The sequence below is a fragment of the Orycteropus afer genome, unplaced genomic scaffold, assembly GCF_000298275.1.
Source record: "Orycteropus afer afer isolate SDZICR_OR568_19922 unplaced genomic scaffold, OryAfe1.0 scaffold00016, whole genome shotgun sequence".
Taxonomy (NCBI): Eukaryota; Metazoa; Chordata; class Mammalia; order Tubulidentata; family Orycteropodidae; genus Orycteropus; species Orycteropus afer.
Window position 1 is genome coordinate 8,949,788 of NW_006921603.1, and position 17,655 is coordinate 8,967,442.

The following is a 17,655-nucleotide window of genomic DNA, read 5'->3' on the forward strand; positions in this document are numbered from 1 at the left end:
TTGTATGTATGTACCACAGTTTGTTTATCCATTCCTCGATTGATGGGCTCTTAGGTTATTTCCATCTCTTTGCTGTTGTGAGTAGTGCTTAGACGAACATAGGGGTGCATGTATCTATTCATGTCCTGCTTCTTGCTTCTTTAGGATATACATCTAGTAATGGAATTGCAGGATCACATGGTATTTCTATTTCCAACTTTTTAAGGAATCACCATACGTTTTCCACAGTGGTTGTATCATTTTACAGTCCCACCAGCAGTGTATGAGAGTCTCAATCTCTCCACATCCTCACCAGCATTTATTATTTTCTGTGTTGTTGAACTTTGTTATTAATGCTGGTGTGAGATGGTATCTCATGGTTCTTTTGATTTGCAGCTCTCTGATGGCTAATGATTGTGAACATTTCTTCATGTGTTTGTTGACTTCTTTGGCAAAGTGTCTGTTTGTATCTTCTGCCCGTTGTTTCACTGGATTGCTTGTCTTTTTGATATTGAGGTGTAAAAAATTTTAGAGATAAATCCTTTGTCTAATATGTTATAGCCATGTATTTTTTTCCCCCATTCTGTAGGTTTTCTTTTCACTCTTTTGGAGAAATCTTTTGATGCACATAAGAATTTAATTTTTAGAAGGTTCCAATTATCTAGTTTATCTTCTGTTGTTTGTGCATTTTGTATTTGGACATGTGGTTTTTATGGAAATAGAATGCTTCAGTTAAAAAAAATTGTAGGCAGTCCCTGCTTAACAATTTATTCAATTTATGATGGACCACATTTAGTCCCTGTGAGCATCTTTTTTTCTGGTTTTTGATACATCTTATTTTCAGTAATATGTACTACATACAGTGTTGCAGTGTGTAATGTGCTGATGTTATTCTCAGATGTTTATATGTAGTGTTTCCAATCTCCAAAGACACACAAAGATTGGATTTATAAAGATACTGATAGTAAAAAGCAATAATAATAAAAAGGGATTTTCTACTTTACATCAGAGCCAAGATGGCATTGTTAGAACAGAACCTTGTCATAAGTCAGAGACCACTTTAATACACACATAGATGTATGTGTATATATACATACATTTTTTTAAAAAACAAACCCATAGCTATAAAGTCCATTCTGATTCATAGTGACCCTATAGGGCAAAGCAAGACTATCCCATAGGATTTCTAAGACTGTGAATCTTTAGAGAAGCAGACTGCCTCCTCTTTCTCCTGCAGAGTGGCTGGTGGGTTCAAACTGCCTAACTTTAGGTTAGCAGCCAAATGTCTTATCCACTGCACCAGCAGAGCTCCTATACCTGTATATAGATAAGTGTATGTATGTTGTTGTTGTTGTTAAGTGCCATCGAGTCGTTTCTGACTCATAGCGACCCCATACACAGCAGAACGAAACACTGCCCGATCCTGCGCCAGCCCCACAATACCTGCTATACTTGAGCCCATCATTGCAGCCACCATGTCAATCCATCTCGTTGAGGCCTACCCCTCTTTCGTTGACTCTCCACCCTACCAAGCATGACATCCTTCTCCAGGGAATGGTCCCTTCTTACAACATGACCAAAATAGGTGAGACGAAGTCTGGCCATTCTTGCTTCCAAGGAGCATTCTGGCTGCACTTCCTCCAGGACAGATCTCTTAGTTCTTTTAGCAGTCCATGGTACTTTCAGCATTCTTCGCCAGCACCACACCTCAAAAGCATCAACTCTTCTTCGGTCTTCCTTAATCATTGTCCAGCTCTCACATGCATACGAGGCGATTGGAAATATCATGGCTTGTGTCAGGCGCACCTTAGTCCTCAAGGAGATATCCTTGCTCCTCAGCACTTGATACAGTTCCTTCGCAGTTGACTTTCCCAATGCTACACGTCGTCTAATGTCCTGACTGCTGCTTCTGTTGGCATCGATTGTAGAACCAAGCAACGTGAATTCTTTGACAACCTCAATTCGGTGTATGTATAGAGAGTGTCTAATGTACTCAGTATTAGCCAACCCTACATTGTTTGGTATTTAATTTCCTACACACTTTTTTTTTTCTCCTGATATAAAGCATGTTGGAAACTCTCAGATTTAGCCTGATCAGTGTTGACTATTTGTGAAGTTATCATGTCCATGAAAGTCATGAGATAGAGTGACTTGTGCTTTTTTAAGGCACAAATTGCAGTCTTACATACTGAGAGACTGGTGTGAGGAAATGAATCATTTTACTATTGATCTACCCAGTATTGCACTTTAATTAGTTATATCCATGACTTTAGGGGTTTCAGGAAGATCTCTTAAATGTCAAGGGTTTACACAGCAGCTGAAGTAATGGAGTTATGATTCTTGTAATAACATAAGATTGTTGCAACAGCATGAAAAATAAAAAGCTATGTAGATATTCCCAGGGGAATGATGGCAGAAGTTATTTTGATTTTTTGAAGCCAATTCTGCTAATGATAGACAAGTTTCAATTGATTATCATAACCTTCTCAGGGGAATTATAGGGGCTGACTGGCGCTCAGTAGTAGCTTCTTGTAAACCGAGGGATGGTTGAGTTTTGTTAAATTCAAATCCCTTATCATACGTCTTATCTGGGTCACTAGTAAATAAATAAATGTATAAGTCTCTCTCTGAGAAAACTTCAGGAGCAATTTTAAAGTAGGAAAAAGTTTATCTAGACCTTGGCCTCTTGGTGTGCTCTTCATATTTTCTTCCTCAGATACTGAAACTTATTTATACTAAAAGTGAATGATTGACAATAACTTAGTGTCATGTGATGGGAGAAGAGGTAGGTCGACTCCTTAAAATGATACCATGAGTGTGGTCACTACTTTACCTACGCATCATTCTGGCTTAGGAAGATGTACTTAAATGTGAAATCTCTGTCTTGTGTGATATTTAAATGTGGCTGAGATGAACCATAGGGAAATAAAAGTTAAAATTCTCAAGCTGAAATCCTGAGTGACTCTTGTATGTAGCTTAGAATTCAGTGGCCAATTGGGAGAACCTTGGAGGCAGAGCTGGCATGCTTCCTGTGGGTTCATTTATTACTTGAAGTGATGGCCAAGTTTGGTTTTCCTTTAATTTTGTGTTGTGTTGTTTTGTTGAGTGATGAAGCAACAGAAAGGGCAAAAGCTGATACTTATATATTAATACATATTTTTCCATTTGAGTGCCCTTCTAGCTTAAATGGTCTGCTTTTAGAAGCAGCTGGTGAAGACCTTATCATTTGCATTTGAAATACTCTTTGTTCCCTTTGCAAACCATGTGCTAGTATATTTTCCCACTTTTTTTTTTTTTTAAAGTTCTCCAGTGATGTTTCTGTTGCCTATCCTGTGAAGATCTGTGTTTCCATTTATCAAAACAAATGGCAAGCTGGGGACCATTTAAAGTAGTAGGTTTTTTTTTTTTTTTTTTAGTTAATAAAGCCAATCTTCTTGTTCTGTTATGTTAAAAGTACATTATCTTTTTATTGCCAGCTCTGTGTGGCTAGGTCTGTTTTCCGTCTTAGCAATCTCAGGGCTGCCCCACTTGCTCACTGTGTAGTGAATTACACAATCGTGAAGGGTGGAGCAGCACCAGCTCACTTACAGTACAAACCACTTCTCAAAATAACCACAACAGTGCAACACTGATGTGTAATTTACGTCACACTATGTTTTTATGAAACAGTTTGTGGCATTTTCATTTCTATTCCGGATGGAATCTTATTCTCTCTCCCTTTTAATCAGGCTTTTAATTTATTTTTATTATTAATATTTCCACTCCCTACCTTGGCATGCCTCCAATTTTACAGCTTTGATGAAGGGGGGAAAAAAAAAAAAAGATCTCCCCCCACCACTGCTCCCTGACATCAGTTTAACTGTAAATGTATTTTCCCCTTTGATGTGTACTAACTTTGAGTACTAAGTTTACTTGCCTTATGAGGGATTCAGAAATGTGGTGAGACACACTACACATTTACACAGAGTTGGAGCCACAAATTGATAAAGTTGATGTACAACTTTGGAATTTTAAACACTTTCAACCAATTCAAGCTATTTAGTCATATGCACTGCTGCATTTTCCTTTTACAAATGTCTTTCTGTATAATGTCCTGTAATTAGAACAGGAAATCATTGAGTAACTGTAAGATGAATAAGAGCACTTAGACTGAAAGGAAAATTACCTTCCGAGAAATTATATTCTTTTTTTTTCTCCCCTGCATGTTACAATGTTGGTAATGATAGTAACAGCTGTAGCTACTCTTATCGGTACAATTTTCATGCTTAGGTTTTCTGGAATTAAAAAAAAAATTTCATTTTCAGGAATAATCAACAATGAATGGGCAGAAAATAGGAAATGCCTAATTATGACAAATATTCAGTGTCACAACAGAGCAGCAATTAAATGGAAACGTCAGTGTAATTGTCAATAATAGTAAAAATTGGATTGGTGCCAGGTTTATAAAGTTGATACTTTGCCGTTGGCTGGTTGCTAGGAACACAGCAAAAAGTATAAAACTTTGAGAAAGGAATGTGGACTGTAGTAAAGCAACAGAAAGAAGCATAAATCATTGTGAAAGCCTCTCATTTTGACATGATTTTACTTAAATTGTCTCAAAACTAGACATCAAGTTTTATAACATGAGCAAATTGTTATTTGCTTGGGGGGGGGCGAACTGTATGTTGTCTTTGAAGTGCTAAGGACTTTGTGTCTCATACATAGCCTTCATACATATTTGGGATCTTTTAAATGAAAATCTTTAAATGTTTGTTTCTATTGGCATCCAATTGCATTTGCTCTAATACGATTAAGAGAACTAAAGGGCAAAATACTTGGCAGACTTTTCTGTTGAGGTAATTAGGTGCAGGAAGGAACATGCATACTTTTTCCACCAGGCTCTATAAAATCCTGGTGTGAAGGGTTTTTTTTTTTTTTTAAGTTTTTTTTTCTAAGCTTACTGATGTTAGAAGTAGATTATAGTGGTTTTCAGTAAGCAAAATAGTGTGATGATTCCGAAACAAGCTTTTCCTCCTCCCCCTAGAATGAAAAAGAAAGTTATGTTTCTAAATTATTGTCTCACAGGTAACAGCAAATTTCTCCTCCAGAATTTATGTTTCCAGCCTTATGTGTATTTGGCCATCATTGTCTATTTAAAACAAAAAAATAGCATTATGGATATTTGAAAGTCAATGCTCCATTAATTCATTGTGTTTGCTATTTCATGCAGCTCTCTTTGTACAAAGACAACTTGAGCAATAAGCATTCAGAATGAATGGCGGCTCTTCCCCTCTCCCCCCCACCGCCCCGCCCTACACCTCTTTCCCATTCCCCCAGCCCAACTCTGAGGATTAAAGCAATAGTATACAGTTACTGTTTGAAAAGCTTGGGTGGAGTTTCATGTTATAATTACAGTTTCTCTGTGGAATTCTGTTTTGGACTTTAAAAATATATAAATAAGTGAAAAATTGACATTGAGAGAGGTTAACAAAACGTGTAATTATGATATAAGCACAGGATTAGAGTAATTTTGAGCATTACAAGCAGTGTACTTTAGGTATTAGCTTTTAATAGGCAAAGTTCTTTTTATTGAAGTTGAAATGAGATTTAGTAATTTTAAGTCTCTTATTCCCTAGGAATAATTCCTTTTAAAATAAGCATATTCACATCTTCTACTTTATTTTTTTCTTTTGTTGTTGTTGTTTTTAGTGGAGGGGCAAATTGAAGAATGGGATGACATTTTAATAGAATGACATAATTATGGTTTAAAATCTCAGTCTTGGTTACTAGTAATTTATTGCTCATCATTTTCTTTTGACAGAAATCAAGTAATATATATATATATATAATATATATAACCCAACAAAATATAGCCTAGTAGAGTATGTGAGAGGAAACCTTTGTAGGATAGGACTTTGATTTCTTTTCCTATGTGGGTGTGGTTGAAAGAAAATCTTTGTTCCAGGAACACTTTGTCTTTTGCTAAACAAATGTGCAATTTATCCATTCTTTATTTATTCTTAGATTTAGCTGCTAGACCTATTATAAATTGGGAAGGTAAAAATGTCCCACAAAGCATTTATTGGCAGCCCTTGTTGCAGGGGTAACTTTGCATTGGAGTGTTTGTTTATGTGTATGTGAAATTTGTAAAGAGGAAAGAAGTAGCTGAAGAATTTAAATAAGAATTCTTGAAAGGATTATTTGGCTTTATTTGTTTCTTGTTGTACTAGGACAAAATAAAATGTCAGCCATTGAAAACAATATTTTTCGTAGCAGGTTCAGGAGGAAGTTAATTTAATGAAAAGGCTTAGGAGAAAGTTAGAGGGGATCACAGAATTTTAGATCTGAACAGCGCTTCCAAATTCATAATTTTATCCTGTTATACACACCAGAGGAGCTCTGGTGGCACAGTGGTTAAGGCATTTGTCTGCTAACCAAAAGGTAAGGAGTTTGAACCCACTAGCCACTGCACAGAGAAATAAAAGGCAGCCTGGTCCTATAAGATTTATGGGCTTGGAAACCCTATGGAGCATTCTACTCTGTCCTGTAGGGTCACTAGAGTTGGAATGGACTCAGTGGCACTGGGTTTTTGTTATACACACCTTTCATATTAAGGTAACCACACTTTGACTTAAGAAAAAGTGTTTCTCCAGTTACATGAATACATCTGCCTAAACCTCGGAAGGAAGGTTGGGCAATCTACTTCTGTAGTGATACTGCCTTGGAAACCCAAGGAGGGGTCGCTATGCTTGACGGCAAAATAACAACAACAACAAACTACAAAGAAGCAGTTCTAGTTGTCTTCAGTCATTAAAACTTTGATCTAGATAAATTGTTGGTTCTTACAGAACTTCCCTTTACTCTAGGCCTTCTCTGTATTCTCACCTAGAATGCATTGTGGAGCTCTGATAGCGTAGTGCCTAAGGCACTTGACTGCTAACCAGAAGGCTGGTGGTTCAAACCCACCAGCCACTCCTTGGAAGGAAGGTTGGGCAACCTACTTCCGTAGTGATACTGCCTCAAAAACCCAAAGAGGGGTTGCTATGAGTCAGATCTGACTCGATGGCACATAACAACAACAACAGAATGCATTGTTAGCTCTCATGGTAGTCCTTAGGTTCTCTTGGGCTTTCTCTGGTTTTTGTAAATATGGAAGGCAACTCCTCTGAGAATAGCTAATTGCCAGGTTGGAAATTTGCCTCTGTCCAAACAAGGCCAAAATTCTGGTCCAAATAGATGGTTCTGTTCATAAGCAACAAATTTATCATAATTTTTATTTTGGCATCACTAAGCTTTGCTACAGGAGCTCTGGTAGCATAGTGCCTAAGGCACTTGACTGCTCACCAGAAGGCTGGCGGTTCAAACCCACCAGCCACTCCTTGGAAGGAAGTTTGGGCAATCCTACTTCCATAGTGATACTGCCTTGGAAACCCAAGGAGGGGTCGCTATGAGTCGGGGCCGGCTCGACGGCAAACAACAACAAGCTTTGCTACATGAGACCAGATCCCAGCTGTGCCTCTAGCCTCTTAGTGTGGAAAGAGGTTGTTCTTGTGCCATAGTAATGCTCTGACAAGACTATACCACAAATGGGATACCTTTAACAAACAGGAGTTTATTCTCTTACAGTTTGGAGGCTTTAAGTCTGAGTTCAAAGTGCCAGACTCTAGAGGCTGGGGGAAAGCCCCTCAACCTTGGGCTTCAGCTCTGCCTCCTGCTCCTAGGCCACTGAAGATGGAGGCTTTTCTTCACTCAGACAGCTGCTGGCAGCTGAAGCTGACAAACCCAAAGTCAAGAGGTGAAAAGGCACAGTCCCAATGTTAGCAAACAATGTGACAGGCCATTGATTCAAGTCCATTTTAAGTCCTAAAGTCGGCAGAGCATGGCAGGCTGCGTGACATGGCTACATGCAGGGTTCAAGCATGCCATAAGCTAGAGGCCATTCCCAAAGCTGCTACATATATATGGGAAGCAGACCACATCCCTAAAGTAGCAGTTCAGCTGCTTGTGGTAGATCCCACCATGGAGATGATTCCCAGTCTCATCGTAGGGAATAACTACCACCAGCTGTCTAGCCATTCAACCAGGCCCACCCAAGTTGACACACAACCTTAACTACTACTGAGGTTAATGAGGGGAAGGGGTCCTAGGCTTGAAGAAGGTAGGCTTGAAACATATGAAGATGCATATTGTTGCAATTGCAATTGCAGTGCTCCAAAACAATGTTGTTGTTGTTGTTTGCCATCGAGTCAGCCCTGACTCATAGCGACCCCTCCTTGGGTTTCCGAGGCAGTATCATTACGGAAGTAGGATTGCCCAACCTTCCTTCCGAGGAGCAGCTGGTGGTTTGAACCGCCAGCCTTCTGGTGAGCAGTCAAGTGCCTTAGGCACTATGATAGAAGAATTCTAGCTTGTAACTGGGTGATGCAAGTGGTTAATATACTCTACTACTAATCAAAAGATTGGCAGTTAGAAACTACACAGAGGTACCTCAAAAGAAAAGCATGGTGATTCACTTCCAAAATAGCTGTTGAAAACCCCGTGGAGCACAATTCCATTCTTACACGCATGGAGTCACCAAGACTTAGAACTGACTCTATGGTAACTAGTTAACTTAATCAGAAGAATTCTGGCTTATTCCTGGTTGAAGTCTATAGTACTCTATGAAATAAAAGCCTTATATTTCACTCAGAGACCACCATCCTCATCCCTAATATTGTAATTTAGTTTCAATTATTATTAATAATAATCAAAACAGTTTGTTATAATGAAATAATCATCAAACTTGTAGTTACAGCATGTTATAGTTGTCACCTCTGTCACTTTCTAGTTCTTTGAGAGCTAGAATGAATGAGGAATTTTGTGTTTTGGGGAATTTTCACAAGCAGTGTTGCTATTAATAGGGTTATTGTGACCTTTGTAAATTTTAATGTTTTATATTTAGTACCAGAAATTGGACTATGTGTTATTTACTATGCTTTCTAAGTTGGGAAATCAGGCCCTCAGCCCTTCATAGAGTTAAGAGGCCCTTTTCTCATTTGCTGTCTTCTGTGGTACCCACAACAGTCCAGGGAAAGTAGCGGGAGCAGAGAATTTGATCCTGTATTTTCTTCCAGGTACTGGAGGGTTTAGAAAAGAAGTAAGGATAGAAGCCTATACCTGACAATGGTATATAAAAAAAAATATATATTAATATATAGAACAAAACCCAAGCTAAATAAATAACTACAGGTGTATGCAAAAAGATAAACGCAGACCCAGAAGTCATATTTCTCAAAGTTCTTCAAAATGAATGGACAATTTTGTTTTCATAAGTTGGGATCATAAGGAACTTTTTTTTGTTTTTAGCATAGCTAGTGTTTTCAGAACTACACAAAGCAAGAGGGATAAATGTTTTGAGTTAGGCTGAGAGAGAAAAAAGAGACCATTTCCAAGCACAGAAGCTAGGAAGCTGACTCCATATGGAATAAAGAGTTAGGAAGAGGTTAGTGGTGTCCTCATCATGCAAAATGGTCAGAGAAAACAGAAGGAGAATTAAGGAACAGGAAGAAAGTTGAGTGGTCTCAAGAGTCCAGATGATGTCTTCTACCATGAAGCTAACTCTGAAACACCCATTATCTCACTCTCATTTAGCCTGAAAAACACAACTTTCTCCATTTTATTGGAGAAACTTGTGTAACTTTTCTCCCATCACAAAAAGCCAGTGGCACAATCAAGATAAAATTTAGGAATCCACAGGTATTTTCACAGTATTGACTACATACAGGGGATGGTATTAGGTGCTGAGCATAATGGAATGAGGAAATCCTAAAGACTTGAGATTATACCCTGCTCTTTTAGCCACCATGTCTTCAACGGAAAAATAGACTATAATAATATAATTGGCAGGTTAGGGGCTATTTTAGGTAGCAATTAGATACTCCAGAGTTCTGACAAATGTTTGGTAAATGTTTCCACTACAGCATTTTGTGCTTTAATTCTCTATATAAAGGACTGATTTGAATCTAAAAGGTGAATTAGTGTCTTGGAATGCAGTAAAAATCTCAGATTGGCTGGTTTTAGGACATATAACAGCATTTCAAAACTGCTTTTCATTTAGGGACTTGCCTTCAGTAGAAACATAATATCCTTTTAATTGACTGTGCCAACTTATAAAGTGGCTACCCACAAACCAGGTAGGAGTCTAAAAAATGTAAACTGCTGAAAGATGTCATCTTGCAAGCAGCTAAACATCTCTATTCACAGAGACGCCTCCAGCCTGAGGAACTAAGTGGACATAATTAGATATACATCTGGGTATTAGTCTCCTATCAGAAAAGGTCACATGTACACCTTCCATTGGTGCTGGTTGTGTTCTGTCATTATGTTCTGTCTTTACTCATTCATCTCCCACTGGTTACCAGATGGCCAAGATAATGTCAGTATCCTTAACAACTGTCTTGTGCAATTCCCTGCCGCATGGTAAGGACTCGAAATATTGAGTGTTTTCCCTTTGGATAAGCAAGTGACAGGTCTGGGAATTGCTTGCAACTGCCCTGATGGTGTGGTTGTAGAGAATGATGGCAACTTGGGTCATGGAGCTTAGATTCAGCTTGACATTATATAGATGGCAGGCCACCAAAGGGGGTGTTTGCCCCTTCCCAGGCTTAAGATACAGAATATGTTGTTTTCATTTTTTAAATAAATGAGCATGAAATATAGTGAGATGTAAATAAGCATTTAGATCATTGTAAGAGAAGATTCATTAAAGTTATTGAAATGTTCTCCTTAGTTAAGTTCGTTCTGATGGAGCTCTCTCACAAGGACACTTGGGGAGTCCTCTCAGCATGGTTCTTTGAAATGTGCCAAGTTACCAGATGGATTTGAGGAACATTAGAAGATAGGGGGTAAGGGTATGGGGAGGGAAGAAGAGAGAATGTATCAATCAAATTGTGATCATGCTGCAATAACAAATGACTCTTAAATCATGGTTGTTTACAATGACAAAGGTTTATTTTCTGTTTACATTATACATCCATTCCAGATCAGCCAGGGGCTCTTCTCCCCGTTATTTTCACCCGGACATGCATCTTGGCAGAGCAGGCATTGTCTGGAACATTCCAGACCTCCAGAGCAAAGTGAAAAAGAGAATGTGGGGCAGTCACACACTGGCTCTTAAAGCAGGCATCTACTTCTCTCATTTCTTGGTCAAGTCTTATCACTACTGCTACTTGAGTCCAAGAGGTGGGAAGTATGGTCTTTCCACATGCCTACAAGGAGAATAGGAAATATTTGTTGAGTGGCACTGATGACCACCACCAGAGTAGATGATGGTGCATCTCTCTGGGACCAGATCACTTTCAGAAGCCCCAAGCACTGAAAACATTGTATAATCAAAAATAGATCAATACCATTAAGTGTAAGGAAGCTAACCAAGTTCTGATTTTTCCTCCAATGATGATTTCAAAGCTTACAAAATCTATCAGAGTCTCTCAAACATTGTTCTGGTTTCCTGTTTGCTGGTTGCTGGTTACCTAAACTGTATTTAATCTATCTATGGAGTCATCCAGTTCTTTCTTTTTTTGACAAAGAGGGAATAGTCTGCAGGTAGCCTGAGGTATTTTTTATGAAGATGGATTGATGAGATTGGGCCAAGAGGACACTGGCATTAGCCAGATTGTGATCAAGATTAACTTGATCTTATTAAGAATCTTGTTGAAAATTACATTTTTAATGTGAAACCAAAAGTGATTATCAAAATTGTGCCATGGCTATGAAAGTTCTTTATTGGTGGGAAAAGGATAATGGAAGTATTTTCTTGTTTGTCTAGGGGAGGACGAGGAAGAAACGAATGTGATAGTCCTAAGCTACCCTCAATACTGCCGATACCGCTCAATGCTGAAACGCATCCAGGATAAGCCTTCTTCCATTCTAACGGACCAGTTTGCATTAGCCCTGGGGGGCATTGCGGTGGTCAGCAAGAATCCTCAGATCCTGTACTGCCGGGACACCTTTGACCACCCAACTCTCATAGAAAATGAGAGTATATGCGACGAGTTTGGTGAGTCTTTTTTTTTTTTTTGTTCCTATATGAAACTTGTGTGTGTCTAGTTGTTTTCAGTTCTTGTGAAGAGCAGTGATGGGGAACAGTACTCATTCTCACAAACAGAATATGCCACCCCACTCCTCCCATCCCCCAAATTATTGCAGCATAAGGTGTCATTGCCTTCTTGGCAGCCTCTGTTTACCATGGCTAAAAGGTTATTATTTAGAAACTGTTGTTCACTGTACAGTCTGAAGTTGCTAGGTTGACCTTCAGATTGGACTTTAAGACAGGAAGCTTTCATGTTAGCTCTTAAAGGGCTTTGGCCATTGGGATACTGTTTTCTTTTATTTAACTGATGAGTTCATTTTATGTGTTATAAAGTATATAAAAACAAACCACTTGTAACCACTTCAATAAAATAAGGTAGGTAGATAGATAGATCAATCTGCATGCTCCTTAACTTACAAACACACACACACACACACACAATGGTCACACCACAAGCCATAATCAACTTGACGGTAATTAAAAAAAATATACGCACACACACTCTCACATATATAGTATTTATACACTGTGTCCATCAAAGATGGATATGTGCATACATATCTTTATCTGAATCTCTGTCTAATTGACTGGTCTTTATAGATTGAAAGGAACAGAGAGAGGATACCCTATCACTAATTTGAGAAACCTAGACTGCTGCAGTAAGTAACTGGAGGCAAGTCAAGATAGTTGTCTTCTTATATCTTAACTTTTGCATGTGTTAGTTGAAGAGATGGGATCATATCATTGGTTCTGAAAGGGTTGGGTAGGGATGGCAAAATATCCTGGGGGTGTTTTATCAAGCTACACATATTCCCTGGAAATTCCTATACTTACAGAGGCATGAACAAACACCCCCTACTGTCACCCCCATCCATTCTGAAAAATCACCACTGTAGAGTATTAAGACATGTTGAATCCCTTATAGGTGCCTCGGTGAAGAAGAAGTTGAGATCCTGTTGCCTAGAGAGAGCCTAGGGTCCCTTTCACCTGGAATATTCTTTGATTCTGTTGGTTAATGTTTCCCCAAGGTTCTATAATTTGTGGGTTGCTCAGAGCCCTCTGCTGAATGATTACAGACTTGGGCATAGATTTTGGGGTCCATTGTGACCTCTCATAAGGAGCTCTGCTGGCATAGTGCCTAGGCATTTGACTGCTAACCAGAAGGTTGGTGGTTCAAACCCACCAGCCACTCTGTGGAAGGAAGATGGAGCAATCTACTTCTGTAAAGATTTAGTGCCTCGGAAACCCAGTGGAGGTTGCTGTGAGTTGCAATCAACTCAATTGCAGTGAGTTTTTCTTTGTTTTGTTTTGTTTTGTGTGTGTGTGTGGCCTCTCATATTTTGTTCTTCATGACTCTTGCAGCCCTGTCCCTGTTGCTGAAGGGACTTTATGAGTAGATGTGTAGACAGCAAAGAGGTGAGGATGAGGGGATGGGTAAAGATGATATAAGGAGGATGTGGGGAGAGAGGAAGGGGAACAAGCAGATCTGAGTTCACTGGATTCTAAAGGCCATGACATTGTTTTCTCACAAACTTTTTTCAGGTTATCTTTCAGAACTCTGGTTTACTAAATGCTGCCAATCTATATGAAAGTAACAGTGTTTGTACAAGTTATTTTTTTCTTCAAAAAAAATATTTATTGTCATATGTTTAATATTCAAATAACATTTTTATTCAAGTAGATGAATGCATCCAGCACATAAAAAAAAAAAAAAACCCTTCTCTTTTCAGAGCAGCATTTAGAAGCCCTCTGTTTTCAATATTTCTGTTTTCAGTTTTCCTTCCGTATCCCCTACTCCCCAACCCTTTATCTTGCTTGCTGCTTAACAAATCTCTAAATTCCTGACACAAGCTGAAAGAATACTTTCCCTCATTTAAGAGTATTCAAAATTAGAGTTTCACAATGTAATATAATGAAAAAATGTTTTAACCTTTTTGGCTAATTTAAGAGTTATTAGTCATTGAGTTTCAAAGCTGTTGCATCTAGAATTGGTAATAGAAAGAAGTTCCAATTTAACAGCGATCACAATGGTTGTTAAGAATTACTAAATTAGTTTTAAATGTTCTCACGAACACAGGCATCTGACTTTTGAGTGTTTTCCTGAACTTTCTTCTGGTATGGCTAATTTTAATGCTGTTTTTCTTCTCCAGCCTCTTAAAGTGGAAGCTTTCTTTTGGAATAAAGGTATCTTTAATGAGCTTCTAGTTGGCTAGTTTAATAATTAGAACATTAGGGTTTTTTTTTTTTTTTTTTTTAGTTAACTTTGTATTTCAGATTCTCATGGTATTCCTTTTAAGTGAATAAAATAGCTTATTTTGATCTGATTTAAACACCCTCCCCCAACCTCTCTCCTCCACCTTCCACTTTCAGTCACACATCTAAATTTCCAGAGAGCACCCTTTGAAACCTCCAACTGGTTATAGTTGAAATCAAAATGGGTTTAAAGAGTTTGTGAAAATGTGGGGTTGGGTTTCTCCAACCAACTAACAGTTGGTGGAAGAATATAAATTTAATTAGTGACTAGCATTAAACAAATGTTCCTAATATTAAACACTGCCAGATGACTAAAACACTTCTGTCAGATTACCGCGGGTGCCAGGGGGCCCACAGATGAATTTTCTACACAGTATATATTCTGTACCACACATTTGGTGACTTCAGTAATTGGTCAGATGTAATTGAGGTAACAGTATGCCTAGGCTGTAAAAATCAAATTTTATTAGCCATATCACCAGGTGGATGAATAGTGGAGCTGATGGCAAAGAGTTTATAGCATTTAACAGCTACAGCTTTGACACTTGAAATTCATAAATTGCCATAAAATACCTTCAAGCCCCTTCTCAAAAGGACAGTGTCTGCTTTTCTATGATTGAATAATGTTTCTTTTATTAACTAATATATTTTTTGATTTCTTCTATTAAATGGGAGTATGGATTGGGGGTGAGAGAGGGTATTCAAAAAATAAATAAAACATGGTCCTTGCTTGATTTGAGGATTTGAAATCTAATTGGGGAAGACAGGATTAATGCACCTGAAAGGTTAACTAATGTTTCAGGAAAGTTAATGATTAAGTATTCAGTGAGTGGTCCAGACAGCAAATGCTATAGAAATTTAGCAGTGGGCAGGGGTTAGGGAGGGGGTGGGTCAGGGAAAGCTTCATGGTAAAGGCAGAGCCTGATCTGGTTTTAAAGGATGGAGAAAGAGGTCTTATTAGAAAATTACTGGAAATATCTAGATTCTTTAAAATTCATGTCCTGACTTTCCATGTTAGCTAATGGCTGCCTTCACCGTAGGGTGACTCTTGGTCTCCCTTATGTTTGTTCTGCTCTTAGTCACTATACCACTTTTTGTAGGTTTTTCCCTTTGGGTGAGTTTTATAAAATGGCCTGATCCCCTCTCTACCAGTGGGATATACATGTGAGTTAGTAGAACAGGACTGAGAGAGTCTTGGGCAGTGGCTTTGGAGCTGGACCTGAAACTGGGCTTCCTTTCTTGGACAGAGATGGCCTCCCATTGGCACCATGTACTGTATAGCTTGGTAGTAGCCCCCAGGTGGCACAAACAGTTAAGAACTCAGCCGCTAACCCAAACAGTAGCCGTTCCAGTCCACCCAAAGAAAGGCCTGAGGATCTACTTCTGAAAAATCAGCCATTTGAAAACTGTGGAGCACAGTTCTACTCTGAGATACAGGGTCTCCATGAAGAGGAGTCAACTAAGCGGCCACTGGTTTTGTACTTTTTGGTTTACTAGGTAGGTTACCTACATCCCCCTGGGTTCTTCTCTGAGAATGCACTTTTCTCTGTGTGACAAGCTTGCTCAACTACCCAAGTGAATGCCCCCCCCACAATCCTTTTTTTTTTTTTTTCACTTTTCATACAGCAGTTCACATATACTTTGTCTCATGTCATTGACCAAAATTTACAATGCAGCAGCTCCCCTCCCACTTCCTCCCCATAGTTACCTCCTCCCAGTGTCCATCCCTTCATACTCTTCTGCACCCTGAGCTATCTCCCTGTGCATAAGCAGCCCTTCCTTCTCCCATGATTGTTCTCTCCAGGGCGTGTGTCTACTTGAGGTAAATGTTTAACTCACATGCCTGTACTTTGTTTGGCTGGAAACCACAGTTGTGGGTTCAATTCCAGACCTGAAGGGAAGCTAGGGGCCATAGTCTCAGTGGTTACACCAGGCTCTATTGGACCAGCAAACCTGGTCCCCACCTTCTTTTTTTTTTTGCCTCCAAATGATTTTGAGTTTTGTTCCACATTGTTCTCCCTCTTTATGCAGGATCTCCTACATCCCTTCCAAGTGGATGGCAGTGGTAGCTGGGCACCATCTAGTTCTTCTGGTCTCATAGTTGTATAGGTTGCAGATCAGATGGTGTACCAGTCGCTAGGACTGATTGTTTCCATTAATTTTGGTTTTCTTCTTTCTTCTTGACGAGGAGAGACCCGTTGTTGCATCTAGATGGCAGCTTCCTAGCTTTTAAGGTCCCAGTCGCTACTCACCAAAGTAGTAGGTGGAACAATGTTTTGTATAGTATGTTATGCCAATTGAGCTTGATGTCCCCTGCGACTATAGTCCCAAGCCCACAGGATCAACTCTGGGTAGCTGGCTGTGACCAAGCAATGACCATAATCTTGCCCCTTGTCAGCTCTACTATACACCTGGGAATTCTGATCATTCACATGAACTTATAGGCCCATTGTCCCCCGCAATCCTTTTAATGTCCACTGAATAACAGTTTTCACTGAACAATAAAAATAAGGTTTTTAAATCTACAGTTAGTCCCTGTAAATAAATTCCCCATGGAATTTTATGAAACTGTTTAATGAAAAGTTTGATTAAAAACTATTAAAGAAAAATAGGATAGATGAAATTTCATCACTTAGTCCAACATTACAGTGGTGCCATTTTGATTTTTATTTACACTGAGATATTCAGAATAGAGTAAATATATCCTGGTTTTAATTAACTATCCTTCTTACTTGGGAAAGGTTATTTTAGGCTTGAAGGGTTTTGATAGCATACCATCTGCTTTCTTCGCTGTATTTTATTCAGGCTCCTTCCTTGCTTACAGCACTGTGCAATGTGTAAACCTATGACATAAGCATAAATGGAATCATATTAGTGGTGGGTGATTGAAAAGCTTCAGCTTTGACATCCTGCCCACTTTTTTCCATCTTCTCAGTTACAATGCTCTTAAAGGTAATGTGCTCTCTTCTTAGCACAAGAGAATTTGGCTATTTTTAAAACTAAAGCAATGGACTCCCCACGAAAGCATTATGAAAACTAGTTGTATTGTGCATGCAATTCGGAAATGACACTGTAATAACAATGAAGGGGAAGTGATATTATAGATGGCAATTTTTCTTTCCATAAAAATCTTTACTTTATGCATAATTCCTGCTCCCACTGTCCTGCTAGAATTTCTGAACTTAAGGCATTCTCTGACAACCTCCCACCTTGATTTTTTTTAACCTCTTTTTATAATTTGATTGCTTCAATATAAAACACATACTCTCATTTTTATTGTTATTTTCTTTGCTGCAGAAAAAACATACAAATGCATACATTTTGTCTCTTTTTTGTTGCTAGAACAATAAAATGTCCACTGGTTTGTAATGCAC

General features: G+C 38.7%; 1 protein-coding gene across 1 annotated transcript in view; it reads left to right on the forward strand.

The window, feature by feature from the left end:
* ARID5B (AT-rich interaction domain 5B) overlaps nucleotides 1-17,655 on the forward strand; it is a 209,976-nt gene that overhangs the window by 97,731 nt on the left and 94,590 nt on the right. Inside the window, exon 5 of the mRNA XM_007958972.1 lies at nucleotides 11,765-11,995. Coding sequence (XP_007957163.1) covers nucleotides 11,765-11,995 — 231 coding nt within the window. The remainder of the gene's footprint in view (nucleotides 1-11,764; nucleotides 11,996-17,655) is intronic.